The sequence below is a fragment of the Balaenoptera musculus genome, chromosome 15 (genome assembly GCF_009873245.2).
Source record: "Balaenoptera musculus isolate JJ_BM4_2016_0621 chromosome 15, mBalMus1.pri.v3, whole genome shotgun sequence".
Classification (NCBI taxonomy): domain Eukaryota; kingdom Metazoa; phylum Chordata; class Mammalia; order Artiodactyla; family Balaenopteridae; genus Balaenoptera; species Balaenoptera musculus.
In genome coordinates this window covers 84,951,867-84,967,422 of record NC_045799.1, presented here as the reverse complement: position 1 = coordinate 84,967,422, position 15,556 = coordinate 84,951,867, and the positions used below count along the sequence as shown (strand labels likewise).

General features: G+C 52.2%; 1 protein-coding gene across 1 annotated transcript in view; it reads left to right on the top strand.

Annotated features, from left to right (window-relative positions):
- The first annotated feature begins 383 nt into the window (after positions 1-383).
- Positions 384-15,556, top strand: part of FOXK1 (forkhead box K1) — a 60,704-nt gene continuing 45,531 nt past the window's right edge. Inside the window, exon 1 of the mRNA XM_036826058.1 lies at positions 384-933. Within this exon, the coding sequence (XP_036681953.1) occupies positions 413-933 (521 nt within the window). The 5' untranslated portion in view covers positions 384-412. The remainder of the gene's footprint in view (positions 934-15,556) is intronic.

Here is a 15,556-nt window from a genome sequence, read left to right as displayed (position 1 = left end):
CCCCTTAAATTTGGTGCTTAAGTATCGCACTTTAGGGTTGGCGGATGGAGCCACTAGGGCCCCGGAGACTGCTGACGTCAGTTGTCCCTTATCCAGTGAGTGACCCAGGATCAAAACTTTCCAGGGAGACTTTTCCGGGGGTTCCCCGCTGCAGTCCCGGGACAGAGGAAGGGACAGCCCACGGCCGGGGACGGTGGGCGAGGCGCTACCCGGGGGCCGGCGAGGCGGGCCGGGCGCGGACACCGTTCTCCACCCCGCCCCGCAAGCCCCCGCAAGCCCCGGCGGGCGGGGCGCGCGGACCGCAGGCTCCGCTCCGCCGCGATCCGGTCCGGGATCCCGCGCCCGCCGCGCCCCGTGGAGCCCCGCCCCCTGCGCCGCGCCGCCGCCGGAGGCCGCTTGGAGCTGTGCGAACATGGCCGAAGTCGGCGAGGACAGTGGGGCCCGCGCCCTGCTGGCGCTGCGCTCGGCGCCCTGCAGCCCCGTGCTGTGCGCCGCCGCCGCCGCCGCCTTCCCCACCGCCGCCGCCCCCGCGCCCGGGCCCGCCGCGCCGTCGCCGCCGCCGCCCGCCCAGCCCCCGCCCCCTCCGCCGCCGCCGCCGGGCTCGATCGCCGGGGGCGCGGGGGGCGCGGCGGGCGAGGCCCTGGTGGCCGCGGCGGCCGCCTCGGTGCGCCGGAGCCCCGGGCCCGCGCTGGCGCGCCTGGAGGGCCGCGAGTTCGAGTTTCTCATGCGGCAGCCCAGCGTCACCATCGGCCGCAACTCGTCGCAGGGCTCGGTGGACCTGAGCATGGGCCTGTCTAGCTTCATCTCGCGGCGCCACCTGCAGCTCAGCTTCCAGGAGCCGCACTTCTACCTGCGCTGCCTCGGCAAGAACGGCGTCTTCGTGGACGGGGCCTTCCAGCGTCGCGGCGCGCCCGCCCTGCAGCTGCCCAAACAGTGAGTGCCGCGGCCCCCGCCCGGCCCGGGCCCCGGGTCACCCCCGCCCCCGCCCCCGCCCCGACCCCCGCCGGGCCTGGGCCCGAGATCAACCCGACTCCCGGGGACGGCCCCGGGAGCCCCGAGGACCGGGCCCCGAGGGTCGCCCTTGCCCCTCCCCCCACCTGGGCTTGGGGTGGCCCCCATCCCCGCCAGGCCTGGTTACGGAGTCGCCTCCTGACCCCTGCCCGCCTTGGGCCGGGAGCCACCCCAATCCCCGCCCGGCCTGGGCCCCGAGGGTCGCCCTTGCCCCTCCCCGCAGCAGCAGGGCTTGGGGTGGCCCCCATGCCCGACGGACCTGGACATGGGTCACTCCTGCCCCCTGCCCCCGCCCGGCCTGGGCCCCGAGGGTCGCCCTTGCCCCTCCCCGAGCTGGACTCCAGGGTCGCCCTCCCCCCGCCACCCTGTTTGGACCCGGGTCGCCGCCAAACGCACTCCGGAGAAGGGTTGGCGTCAGGCGGTGTCGCTCCGGGAGGTGCGGGGTCCCCGGGGGCAACGCCAGTGCCCCCGGCAGGTCCGAGCCCCCGGCCATAGGGGCCAGCTGTGAACTTGGGCCGGGAGGGGACGGCCGGAGAGTGGGCTGGGGTCGGGACAGGAAGTGCCCTTTCCTCAGTGGACCTGAGGACGCAGGTCAGGGGTCGCCAGCGCTGGGGGCGTTCACCGCACAGTTGGGGCTCCTGGGCAGGAGGGGAAGAGGCCGGGCGGGGAGGCAGGGCAAGGAGAGGGGGACCCGGCGCACTTGGGGACAGGCCGCGGATGCCCCACGGTGCTTTAGCAACATCCTCGTGTTCCCTGGCTCTTCCGGTTCCCGGGGCAGCTGCTCTGCCCCAGGAGATCCTTGCTTTCCGGAGAGCTTTTGATCAGGAGAAAGCCTGTTTGGTTACTCATGAGGTCTTTAGGCACTTTCTTTTTCTGTGTAGTAGTTGCTTCTAGCTCCTCAGCAGTGTTTATATTTCTCCAGCGTGCTTGTGTTCCAGAGTTGTCTCTGACTAATTACTCTCGCTTTTATAAGCACCCTGGGTCCAGGGAGTTTTTGCCGGGGTGATTGCCTGTTTCTGTAACCATCTCCCCTTTCGAGAGCATTTGGCACGTTTGGTTGTAAGTATCGTACTGAAATCAACGATGACTCACTGGTGCTCGGGGCGTGAGGGGGGGGCGTATTCAGACTTTGTTTTCCAATCGTGGAAGGTGTGTGTCTGTTGCTGTAAAGTCAGGACTCGGTGAATGACAGAGTTGTTTTATCCCATGGCTACTGTTACTCTGTTCTGCCTTTTCTGTGACCTACACACCCTCTCCATTTCTGGGCCCTTAAATGCATTCTGGGGCCAGTCCCTCACGGTGAGAAAGTGACAGGTAAACAGCGCCTTCCCCTCCCTGCCTGGTGGCTCTTAGAGGCCCGTTCTGCTCAGGCCTCTTTTTATAATTCAGGTTCTGTAAGGGCGTCCATCCAGCAACCTTGTTTTCAGAGTTCCCTGCCTAGCTGTTGAGTGGGTGCAGCCCCGAAGAGGCCCCAGCTTACCGAGTCTCGAGTGCACTAGTCTTTTCTCTAACTCAAGGGTAGGACATTTCAGCCCGAGGAGTCCTCAGATCACGTGCGAGTACCGAGTCAGTTGTTTATGAAACGTGGGTGGTGTTCATGCTGCCTTCCTAGCCCGTGTAGCCAGCAGCCCAGATTGTCCCCTGCCCTCTGGCTGGGGCTTTGCCCACGGTGCGCGTCTGGCTGGGTTCAAGTTTAGTGGTGCTCTGACCAACAGCCGCGCAGGCGGTGATGGAGAATTTACAGGAACAGGACAGACGTGCTGGCAGAGAAACAGCACGTGGATGTCCGTGTCTGCCCTCCCGGCAGAGGGCAATTTACTTCTGAAACCAACCACGGGTCAAAGCCCGTGGACAAACATGTTAGCAGTCTGAGTGGTTTTATGTTCTTTTTGTTTGAGAAAACTTAACCTGTAGGTGGTAGCATCTGTAGGACAGGCTGTTGGAAGCTGCTTTTTAGAATTAGATCAGGGTGCTTTGGCCCACCACGTGGAGAGTAATCAAGAAATGCTAATGAATTCAGAGGAAGGAAGTTGGATGTGTACGTTCTTGTCACCTCGAAATGGGAAATTCAGTGCTGACTTTCAAAGAACGGCAGCAGTTATTGTCTGTTTCCTCTCAGGCGTTGGTGCACAGTTTTGCCAGGAGTGTTTGAAGTTGTGAATTTCTCCACCATAAATTCAGACTTATTATCTGTGTTGGAATTTTGTTGTCTGTGTTTTGTGGCTACAGCTGCCTGAGACTTGGAGCTCTTCCTTGTGTTGTGGCGTCTCACCCTTTCCTGCCCTGTGACGCCGCATCCCCCCCTCCAACGCCCCCCGGGCACAGCTCCCCGGGCCGTCCCTCCCTTTCCAGCCCCCACTCAGGGAAGCACGAGGTGGAGAGGAGCCCCAGAGTCCACTGACACTTGTGACTACAAGTAAGTTTTTCCAAAACTAAAATGAAATAATATTGAAATTACTGGTAGAGAAAAAATTCCGCGTGACACAACTTAGAGCTGACCTTGATCCATGAGTGTGGGTGCACGCTGAGGGAGGTGCAGCGGGTCCTGGTGTAGCCTCTCCTGTGCGATTCTCTGGACCTCGTTCCCCAGGGCTGGGCTGGGCACTTTTTAAGTGGAGACAGCACAGGAGCTGGCTGGCAGTAGGTGTGCACAGAGGAGTTAGGTTTGTTGAATGAAAAATCCATGAGTGAATATGCAGCTTCCCCGGGGGAGAAGCAGTGTCACCAACTTAGTGGGTTTCCGAGGTGGGCGGTCAGCAGGCCTTCCTGGGTCTGTGGGGGGACATGGTTCGTGTGTGTGACTGTAGGTCTTGATACCAGCAGATCTGGAGTTTGAATTAGATGTAATCTGTGAACTACAGGAAAAAGACCCATGCACAGCCTTGTACCTGCTCTTCCTTTCTTTCTTCCAACTTTCTTTCCTGATACTGTTATAAAATAAGCATGGACTATATGAATAATTACAGTAAGAACTAGACTTGTGTTTGTGGTGGTTTCTGTGAGTGGTAAGATGTATGGGATTCTTTTCTTCTTTTTACTTTTCTTTGTGGCCCAAATTTTCTGGGAAGAGCATGGCTCTTTTTTTTCTTTTCAACACTTCTTATTACAGAAAGTTTCAAGCATAAAAACAGAGGAGTGAGTTCCACGTGCCCATCACCCAGCCTCTACAGCTACCATATTGTGGCCAAGCTTGTTTCATCTTCGTCCCCCCGCCCTCACTCCCCGAACCCCAGGTATTTGGAAGAAAATCACAAATGTCCTATCACTCCATCTGTAAATATTTCAGTAAAAGGTAAAGATTCCCTTTTTAAAACCTAACCACAATGTCCTTATCACACCTAGAAAATTAATAACAATTTCTTACTATCATCAAACTTCCAATGAGTGTGGATTTCCCTTACCATCTCATGAATTTTTTTTTTTTTCTTTTCTTGCAGTGTGTTTGTTTAATCAGGAACCAAATCAGGTCCAGACACTATGATTGGTTGGCGTATCTGTTACATCTCTTTCAATCTATAGGCTTCATCTCACTCTTTTTTTTTCTTTTCTCAATGAAGAAACAGGGTCATTTGTCCCGTACACTTTCCCACGGTCTCTTTTTAAAGATTGGATTCCCGTGGTGTCCCATTTACTACATCCTCTCCCCTGTCGTTCCTGTAAATTGGTTGTCGGACGTGGAGATTTGATCAGACTCGGGTTCGATGTGTTTTGCTGGAACTGCCGCACAGGCAGTGGTGCGTCGGTCTGTCAGGAAGCAGGCCCGTCTGTTTGTCCCCGTGGCAGCTTCTGATGGGCACTGCCTGCGTCCGTAAATCTATTATCACCTGCACTCTTGTCACTCATTTTGGCTGCCAGCACACGTACCTCACCATGCTGACGCATTCTGCCCCCTGAAAGGCATGTTTTGAGCGGCAGACGTTACGGATCACGGCCTCCGCACGCGCACTGCGATAAAAGGTAATTAAGTGTAACCACCAAGGCATTTTACTACATAAATAATTGTTTAGGCCCCATGAAAACATACAGGACGTAGTTTCTCGTTGCTGTTCCAAGTGGTCACGTGAAGAACATCGAATTTGTGACTAACCATCTGACAGTACTTCTCAGATGGAGATTATATTGAAATTCACTGGAAAACGCCCCAGACTTAGTGAGGACAGCAGGTGTCTGCCGGATGCCTCAGGGCCCAGCGTCCCCAGAAACAGCAACAGCGTGCCTTCTCTCCCCCACCCTCCTCGCTGTGCCTCCCCAGTCTGCTGGGAGCTACGGGGTCCTTCCGTGACCCGATGCCTCCTTCCTGGGTGGTTGGTCCAGGAGTGGATCCGCGTGCTGAGCCGGGGGTGCACTTGGGGCAAGAGGGGGCATCAGATCAGTCTGTTGCCAGTGGCTGAAGATGTAGAGACTGAGATTGTGCCAGCTGTGTTTCCACGTGGAGAGGAGAGCGGAGATCAGGGGGCAGTGACGTGTGTGGGCGTGCTCGGAGCTGGGAGGGCCACAGAGCCAGCCGGTCATTCAGGCCTGACCCGGCAGGACCTGCGGGAGGGTGGCCCAGGGACTGGCGAGGAAGAGACTCAGCTGAAAGATCTTCTGATGGAAGAACGTTCTGATCTGGTGATGGGGTAGAAGAGACGGTTTGCGTCTGGAAGCTGGAGGGATGAAAACCACGCAGAATGAAGCTGGGGGGTCGGGGGTGCGGGGAACGCGCCGTGGAGGGAACGGAGCGTTAGACTTAGGCCGCCTCCGGATGGTGTGGTCAAAATACGAAATGCGGCATTTTCTCTAAATAAAAGCTGTTTTCTGCTTTTCTGGCTAGTTGGCGGTTATTGTGTGTCATGTGTATTTGTTCAAAGTTAGACTGTGTCTTGTTAAAGACTTCCTTTAAAAACGTTTATATTTCACCAAGGAAGACATACAGATGGCCAGGAGGCACATGAAAATGTGCTCAACATCACTAATTATTAGAGGAATGCAAGTCAAAACTACAGTGAGGTATATCACCTCACGACGGTCAGAATGGTCATTATCAAAAAATCTACAAACAATAAATGCTGGAAAGGGTGTGGTGAAAAGGGAACCCTCCTGCATTGCTGGTGGGAATGTAAATTGATACAGCCACTATGGAGAACAGTATGGAGGTTCCTTAAAAAACTAAAAATAGAACTACCATAGGACCCAGCAATCCCTCTACTGGGCATATATACCCTGAGAAAACCATAACTCAAAAAGAGTCATGTACCACAGTGTTCGTTGCAGCACTATTTACAACAGCCAGGACATGGAAGCAACCTAAGCGTCCATCGACAGATGAATGGGTAAAGAAGATGTGGCGCATATATACAATGGAATATTACTCAGCCATAAAAAGAAATGAAATTGAGTTATTTGTAGTCAGGTGGATGGATCTAGAGTCTGTCATACACAGAGAAGTAAGTCAGAAAGAGAAAAACAAATACTGTATGCTAACTCATATATATGGAATCTAAAAAAAAAAAAAAATGGTACTGATGAACCTAGTTGCAGGGCAGGAATAAAGAGGTCGCTATAGAGAACAGACTTGAGGACACTGAGTGGGAGGGCGAAGCTGGGGTGAAGTGAGAGTAGCGTCGACATACATACACTACTGAATGTAAAATAGTTGGCTGGTGGGAAGCAGCCGCATAGCACAGGGAGATCAGCTCAGTGCTTTGCGATGACCTAGGGGGGTGGGATAGGGAGGGTGGGAGGGAGGCTCGAGAGGGAGGGGATATGGGGACATGTGTATGCATATGACTGATTCGCTTTGTTGTGCAACAGAAACTAACACAGTATTGTGAAGCAATTATACTCCAATAAAGATCTATTAAAAAATAAAAAAGAATTTTTTTAATTAAAAAAAAGGTTTATAGGAGTGTGGCAAATTGGGAGCTAGTACATTGAATCTATGTTCTAGTATTGAGTTCACATTGAGTTTTTTGGGCTTATCACCCATATAAGAAAGTTTCTGTAGTATTTAAAAAATCAGTCTGTGAGAAGGATGGTATTTATCGTGTAGTATGTGTTGAGTTTATAATAAGCTTATTAAAGCTTTTGTCATTGATGAAGGAATGGAATTGGTAGGTGCTAAAAGGGTATTGAGTAGAGTTTTAATGGTGTTCATAGTACTTTGGAAAAACACACAGCTATGTTTAAAATTATGTGCTGAAATGAAAGGAAAGCATTTGATTTGGAGATACAGTAATTTACTATTTGCTGTTTTTGCATCTTGTGAATGTCAGGAGATAAACTTGCTAAATTAATGACAACTTGAATTACAGTGATGCCTCATTTCCATAATTACCGTACATTTAAAGGATTTCATATTAAAATGAGAGGATTTTATAAAATGCTTTTACTTTGACTTCCTGGAAAATAGGCCCTTGCATCGTGACTTGTCAGGAGATTTTGTAGTTAACTTTCGTTGCTGCTGTCGCTTTTCACGAGTTTCTGGTTTTCTGGTAAGGTGTTGCCAGTTGATCTAGAAAGAAAGAAAAATGTAATCTGCCTGTGTGCACGTGTTCGTGACCGTGTGAAGGGAAGCCAGGGAGGCGTGCTGGGTGTTGTCCTGGGCTCTGCAGGGCGGCTGCGCGCTGGGCGTCCCGGCTGGTTTGGCGGTGACGGGCCGTGGCTGCACCCTCAGGGGGACATCACCGGCTTCCTTTCCCTGGGTGCGATGGGGCTGAGCCAGCGCGGGGCTTGCCTCCCTGAGGCCTGACGGTTCCAGCGCTAAATCCTGAGCTGCTTGCAAATATGCGGCTTCTCTCTCCCAAGAACGATTTTCGGTCTGGATATTTTGTCCATGACTTGGTTAAGAAGGAACTTTTGCCCTTAGTCATCCGTGATGTGTTTAACCATTTGTTACCCCCGGTGTGTGTGTGTAGAGCTGAGCTCTGACCACCCTGCTGCCCACGGCTGCTGGTGCCCATCCCTTAGCAGAGGTCCCAGCGTTTCTGCAGGCCTTCCCTTCACCTGCCACCTGCGTTTCAAGGTACGCGGCTGCCTTTGGGCAAAGGTGCCTCTGGGCATCCCGTACCTCTGTTTAGTCCATCAACTCTCAGGGTCTGGGGCCCTCACACATTACTGGGGACCCCAGAGAGCTTTTGTTTTATGTGGGATTTGTCTGTTACACTTACCGTATTCGAAATTAGAACTGAGAAATTAAAATCTATATATTTATTAATCTATTCAAAAATAGCAATAATAAGCCTCTTTCAAAAATAAGTGTTTATGAAAAAATAGCTCAGTCTATTTTGTATTTCAAACAAAAGAAATTAGGATAGGGGTATTCATTTTTTGGTAAAAGTCTTTCATGTCTGCCTTGATAGAAGACAGCTGAATTTTATAGCTGCCTCTGCTTTTAGTCTGCTGTGATACATTGTTTCAGTTAAGTATATGAAGAAAATCCAGCCTTACAGAAATATGTCCCTGGGAAAGGGAGGAGTGTTTTAGTAGCCGTTCAGGAAATTGTGGATGTTCTTTGACGCCTCTCGGGAACTGGACAGTAGTTTCTTAATCGTTAGTTGCAGGATGGAATCTGAAACCTCATCAGTGGAGTTTTGGTGAAACTCTGTGAAATCCGTTGCTTTCTCTTGCATTTTGAATAAATCTTTTACCCATGTGTGAATTTGTAACCTCTTGCGTTGGTCATTGAGAAAAATATTGATTGAATTATGTAGATCTAATGTCCACATATCTTACTATACAAATGTTTTATCTTTGTTCGATTGGTAGTTAAATTGATCCCCTTGAACCCAACAACTCATTTTTTTTTTAATGTATTTATTTATTTGTTTATTTTTGGCTGTGTTGGGTCTTCATTGCTGTGTGCAGGCTTTCTCTAGTTTTGGCGAGCGGGGGCTACTCTTTGTTGTGGTGTGTGGGCTTCTCATTGCAGTGGCTTCTCTTGTTGCAGAGCACGGGCTCTAGGTGCGTGGGCTCAGTAGTTGTGGCTCGCAGGCTCTAGAGCACAGGCTCAGTAGTTTTGGCGCCCGGGCTTAGCTGCTCTGCGGCATGTGAGATCTTCCCAGACCAGGGCTCGAACCCGTGTCCCCTGCACTAGCAGGCGGATTCTTAACCACTGCGCCACCAGGGAAGTCCCACAACTCATGTTTTTGAAAATAGAAATCTATGAAAGGATCAGGCTTTTGATGTAATTTGATTTTTTTTTTTAAATTTTTTTTCTTTTAATTAATTAATTAATTAATTATTTTATTTTTGGCTGCATTGGGTCTTCATTTCTGTGTGAGGGCTTACTCTAGTTGTGGCGAGCGGGGGCCACTCTTCATCGCGGTGCGCGGGCCTCTCACTATCGCGGCCTCTCCTGTTGCGGAGCACAGGCTCCAGACGCGCAGGCTCAGTAGTCGTGGCTCACAGGCCCAGTCGCTCCGCGGCATGTGGGATCTTCCCAGACCAGGGCTCGAACCCGTGTCCCCTGCATTGGCAGGCAGACTCTCAACCACTGCGCCACCAGGGAAGCCCCTGTAATTTGATTTTTAAATTTGCTTTAAAAGTTGAGTGACAGTACATTTTGTAGAAATAAAGAAGTCATAATTTTGTCATTGGCCTTTATTAGCATCTGGTGGCATAATTTGGTTTAAATTTAGTATTTTTTGTATGTACAATCAATTCTTGATTATTTCAGGTGGAACCATCCAGCTTGTCAGTTATTTCTGTTATTTTCCCACAACCAAGTAGGGTGCTCTGGGGTTCCTGGGTGACACCCCTGCTTTTTCCCTTCAGCCGTGGGTGTGGACCCACCAGGAAACAGCGGAGTGAAGCGGGTGGACATGGAGTGACTCAGCCCTCAAGGGATCAGTGACAAAACGGGCTTTTATGGACATTATTCCTTTTTTGGGGTTTTTCGTGTAACCTTTCTGAGCATGCTTGTGAAAAACTGGGCCCCCCTTTTGATGAACATAAACCTCATTCTGTCCCTTCCCAATCCGGTCTTTTTCTCTCTCTTTCTTCCTTCCTCCCAGTAACTCAGTATCACACATAGGATAAAACCCATTTTTCGTCTATGCTGAAAAAGCTTTGCCTTTTGTGACTTGTATCATGAAAACCAACGGGACTTGCTGTTTTCCAGGTGGACGGTTGTAACGTCAAATGTGCTGAGATGCCTCCCTTGCCACCCCCCACTTGCATTGCTCTGTTTTCACAGATTGTGTTTGGTCAGGGAGCAGCATATAGGATTCAAAAAGTGATTGTATATCTTTCAGTTGGGATTTTGTGCCCATCGTCATGTAAGGTGGGTGGTGCTGATCTGATGTGGCGGGTGTACCTTTGCTGGGGAACCTGCAGCGCTGGGTTTCGGGGTGAGCTGCGGGGAGACCAGCCTCGGGAGCCGGGCATGAGTCACCGCAGACAAACGCATGTTCCCAGGGCCAGGCTGTTGTCTGTAGAAAGCCTGCCCAGAAATCCTCCCTCCCGAGTGTGGTTTGGATACAGCTTACTGAGGAAATTAAGGAGCCTCCTATGTGTTACCAGGAGGTCTTGGCTGGAACTTTCCTCAGTGAAAAATAATTTGTAAATTTAGTAACTTTTTGGAGCTGATTTTGAAAGGATGTTGGAATGAAATCCGATGATACTGATGGCAAAGCAGATGACAGAGCAGACAGGCTGGAGCCGTCGGGGCGGCATGAAAAGGAAGATCGCACAGCAGAAGTCCGCGCTCCTCCACCTCCACCCGTGGGGACGTAAATATCTGGTCTGCTTGGCAGTTACGTCCCCCACGCAGGGAACAGTGACTCATCGCAGCCGGAGGGAAAGCACCTTCCCTCCAGAGTGCCCAGCTCCTTGATTGATTCCGTGTTGACCAGGAGCGCTTGCTGCCCTGTTAGCTCCTGGCCTGCAGCATGACTCGACTGATTGTTCCACTTTCTTAGCAATTCTGGTTTTCTCTGGCGTTGCGGCGTGAGCGGATTTTCCAGGCCTGCCCACCCTTGGTTGGCCGGGCAGGGATCTCCTGGAGTCTGGAACAGCCCGCAATGATAGAAGCGTCCAGCAGGGCAGCCCGGGTCCTGCGTGGCTGTTGACACTTGAAATGTGGCGAATGTGACCAAAGAACTGAATTTTTATTTTTATTTATTTATTTTTTTGGCTGCATCGCGCGGCGTATGGGATCTTAGTTCCCCAACCAGGGATCAAACCTGTGCCCCCGCTACAGTGGAAGCGCCAAGTCTTAACCGCTGGACCACCTGGGAAGTCCCTGAATTTTAATTTTTATTTCATTTTTCAGTTAATTTAAGTTAAACTGACTGCATGTGCCACAGCCCCCCGGTGTTCTTGGGGACGTGGTAGGTCCGTGGGTGCCCAGGCCCAGGGGTGTGGCTGCTGCCTCAGTTTACCCGCTCGGCTCCGAGGCACAAGTCTTGCTTTCTGCCGTGCGCTTCGTGGTGCAGGGATGGGAAGGCCTGGTCCAGGCCATGGGTCAGGTTGTGTGCGGGGCAAGCGGCCCTTCTGCAGAGGGGTCCCCTTCCTTGTCTGCACCCAGTCCGGATGGACGGGTTCTGTTTTTCCCTTCGTTGCCCTTGTTCTTGACGCCAGAGGAAGAAAGTGAGAGGGTTTGAGACACGACCGCTGTGAATGGCAGGTAAAGATGGAGACAGATTTGCAGCTTTGAGGGAAATTAAAAAAAACCCCTGGGCTTCCCTGGTGGCGCAGTGGTTGAGAATCTGCCTGCCAATGCAGGGGACACGGGTTCGAGCCCTGATCTGGGAAGATCCCACATGCCGCGGAGCAACTGGGCCCGTGAGCCACAATTACTGAGCCTGCGCGTCTGGAGCCTGTGCTCCGCAACAAGAGAGGCCGCGATAGTGAGAGGCCCGCGCACCGCAATGAAGAGTGGCCCCCGCTCGCCACAACTAGAGAAAGCCCTCGCACAGAAACGAAGACCCGGCACAGCCATAAATAAATAAATTTAAAGTGGTGGAGGAGAAGATTAAACACAGGTAACAAATTAAAAAAAAAAAATTTTAAAAAAAAAATCCTCTCCCTGGCCCTTCATAGCCCTGGGTTTACGGTGCGTGTTGGTTACGGATGGATCCCCTGCGAGTCCAACTCCTCAACGCTAGTGTTTACGTTTCTGTCCTTGCAGACTTTTAATTCCTTCACAGGCGGACGTGTGCCTGTCGCGTGTCCGCATGGACGCCTGCTCGGACCGGGTGGTGCTGCTCCGTGTGCCCGCGCGGGGCCCGCGCGTCGAGCCCTCGGGACTTCCCGGGGTAGCCACCATCCTGCGAGAGCGCTGGTCCGCGTCTGTCCCCCTCGGGGAGCTGGAGGTTCCGTAGGGGTGGCGCTGCGTCCCCAGGGCCAGCACACACCTGGCCCTTGGGAGACACTAAATGTTGGCTGAGCGTTTACCCATGTACCTGACCTTGTGTGGCCTGCAGGCGGCTGGAAGGGTCCATTCCAACAGCTTGCTCACGGAAAGTCCAAAATAGGGGTTTCTGATCAGCAGTGGCGATGCCGGGAGCCGGGCCGGCACTGTCCAGTGTCATGTCCCCTCGTCCCTGCCCCCGGTCAGCTCAGCCTCTGGCGGCAGTGGTGTCTACACCAGGCATGCCGGGAGGTTGTGCGGGGGCGTGTGATGGGCTTGGGCCGCCCGGAGGAGACTGGAGCCGCTCCGTTGTAGCGAACCCCCCCCAGGCTCCTGTTGGTCAGGTCTTCTCGGTGCACGGCCACACCCACTCGTTGACCGGCTTCCGCGGCTCGATCCAGACTGGGACCGCAGGGCACAAAAGCCTAAGACGGCTTGCACAGCGAGCTCCACGTCCTGCACGGCCACCAGCGTCACAGCCAGCACCTTTGTGTGCCTGGTTCCCTTTACACAGAGCCCCCATGTTTCTTGTTACGCTGAATCCTGGGCATTTTATGTATTTCTTTAGGGCATGGTTAATATGATGGGATCTTTTTTCCCTCTTTATTTTCTAAAGGGTCAGTGCTCACGGGTAGGAAAGAGGGGCCTCTTTTGCCTTCGTACCACAGAATGTATTTCCTCAGAACAAGGATGCTTCCATAACCACGGTCCTGGCAGTGAGTTCAGGAAACGTCTCAGTAACTGTGACGCTTTATCACACCCTCAGCCCAGATGCCACTTCTGCCGGTTGTCTGGCGGCCTCCTGCTTGGTTTCCCGCGCCGTCCAGGCCGGGTCCAGGCTGGAGGCTGCGCTCAGGTGCCCATCACCTCAGCCCTGCTCGTGTCCACAGGAGTTATCTTATCGGATGCCTTTCAATTTAGGTTTGCCTAATTTGACAACATCCTGATCAGGTTCTGGTGAAGCATCTTTGGCTGAGATGCTGGGACGGGGCCGTGTGTCCTTTTGGGGGTGTCACCCAGGCACATGGGGCCTTCTCGATGGGGTCGTGTGGGCACGTGCTTTAGGTGTTGTCAGGCTCCTCCACCAAACAGTTACGGTTTTTCCCCTTGTAATTTATAAGTAATTTTTGTGGTACTGGAATAAAATGTTAATTTCGTATCCAGCCACATTCACCATTTCTAGTAACAGTTTTTAAATTCACTTTTCAGATGTGTTTTCTAGGTCATAATCTTCATCTGCACATAATGATTATTTTGTCTCTTTCTTCCACTATTTCGTATCTCCTTCGCTTTTGTTGTCTTGTTCAGTTGGCTATAGCCTCCAAGTGTTGCTAAATAAATACCATGATGATGGGCTTCTTTCTCATTTCTAGCCTGACAAGGAGAGCTTACAAGCTGGTTCAGAGCAAATGGAGCTTTGCTGCTGAAATCCACTTTCTCTTTTTCCCCAGATTTCATTAGTTTTTTTTTCTTAATTGAAGTATAGTTGATTTACAATGTTCTGTTAGTTTCAGGTGTACAGTAAAGTGATTCAGTTATATATATATATATATACACACACACACACACACATACATATATACACGTAAATATATATATATATATTTTTTTTTTTCTTCAGAATCTTTCCCATTATTGGTTATTACAAGATACCAAATACAGTCCCCTGTGCTGTACAATAGGAGCTTGAAATCCGCTTTCTCAAGGCAGCCTTCCCGACTCTTCTCTGAGTGGGGTCCCACGGCAGCGCCCCCCCCCCCCAGCGCCCCAGGGTGGCGCCGTCTCATTGTTGTTGCTGGAGGGTTTGTAGTTAATGATCGTCTGGCACAGTCTGAGTGTCAGGGGAGCAGGACTGCTTTTCTGGTTCATTACTGTAACCCCGGTACCTACCAGTGTGTTTGCCACATAGTTGGCGGTTCATAAATTCTTGGCCAAATTAATAAACAAACAGTAGAAGTCTGAATGCAAAACTGAGCCGGCCAAAGAAAGTGGCCGAAGGTTATATAGTAGCTTAGCTTTTAAAAGACCTGACTGCCTACCTCCCAGCTGGGTGCCCTTGAACAGGTGACCTAACTCAAGCTCCCGTTTCCTCATCTGTACGATGGGCACGCTGCCCACTCCCTGGGTCCTGAGAACTGGAAGCAGCGTGTTCACAGCCCTCGCCGCAGTGCCTGGCGCTAGACACACCCGGCGCAAGCCCCCGTCATTGTCACCGTCCCTGCTGTCCCTGGGACCAAGTAGGAGAGGGACTGTGTTTGCTTGGTGAGGCGTCTGGCGTCGGCAGTGAGATCTGGCTTGTTGCTGGGGAAGCCGTTACCGTGCCTCAAGCTGCTCGTGCTGCGGCGGACCGGCCCTGTGCTCTCTCACCAAGGCGCCAGTCGCTAGTGGGGCTCTGTAGAGGGCGGCCTTCGTGCATGGGCTGTGGGACGGGCTCGGCTCCACCGGGATGCCTCCCGCCTGCTAAGGTTGTACGATCAGAGTGAATTAGGAGGGTGTGTGTGCTTGTGTTCCTCTGAGCTGCTTGTGCGGAGGATGGGATCTCAGAGCACAGGGGATTTTACCTTGAATCGGCTTGAGTAGCCTCTGCAGGGTGCGGGGACTGGCTGGCACTTGGGCAGGACGCTGAGAGACAAGCAGGGCCGGGGCCTTGATCTCAAGCCAGCCTCGGATTCGCTGTTCGTCACCACGGTGTTTTGTCCACCGCCAGCTGGGATGCAGGGCACCTGGCAAAGGAACAGCTGTGACTTGGAGATGGATACCCAGAGCTGATGAAACAACTCACATGTACTGCAAGGCATTTAAAAAATACAGAAAAGTGTAGACGATAATGTAACGTGTCCTCGTTCACGTCCTGTCATATTTTTTTTAAATAAGAAAGAGGACACGTTACAGTTGACACTGGGGTCCTGTGAGTTCCCGAGACCCATAGGAGTTTGATTCTAGGCCTTTCTCGTACCTTCCACACCCAGAGACGTCTGCGAGTGATGCTTCGTTCAGTTGTGTGTGTGGCCGGGGGGGTAATTTACACAAGTCGTGTCATACAGTCTATTTCGTTATACTGTGTGTTTTCCATGGCTCCAGAAAGACTGCTTCGTGGGTGAGACTGTCAGACACATAACTGACTGTGTCTTCGCAGCCCCACCGTCTGCCCACAGCCCTTCCCGGCCTGTGGCCTCCTTCCCGGCCCTGTGGCCTCCTTCCCGGCATCCCTTC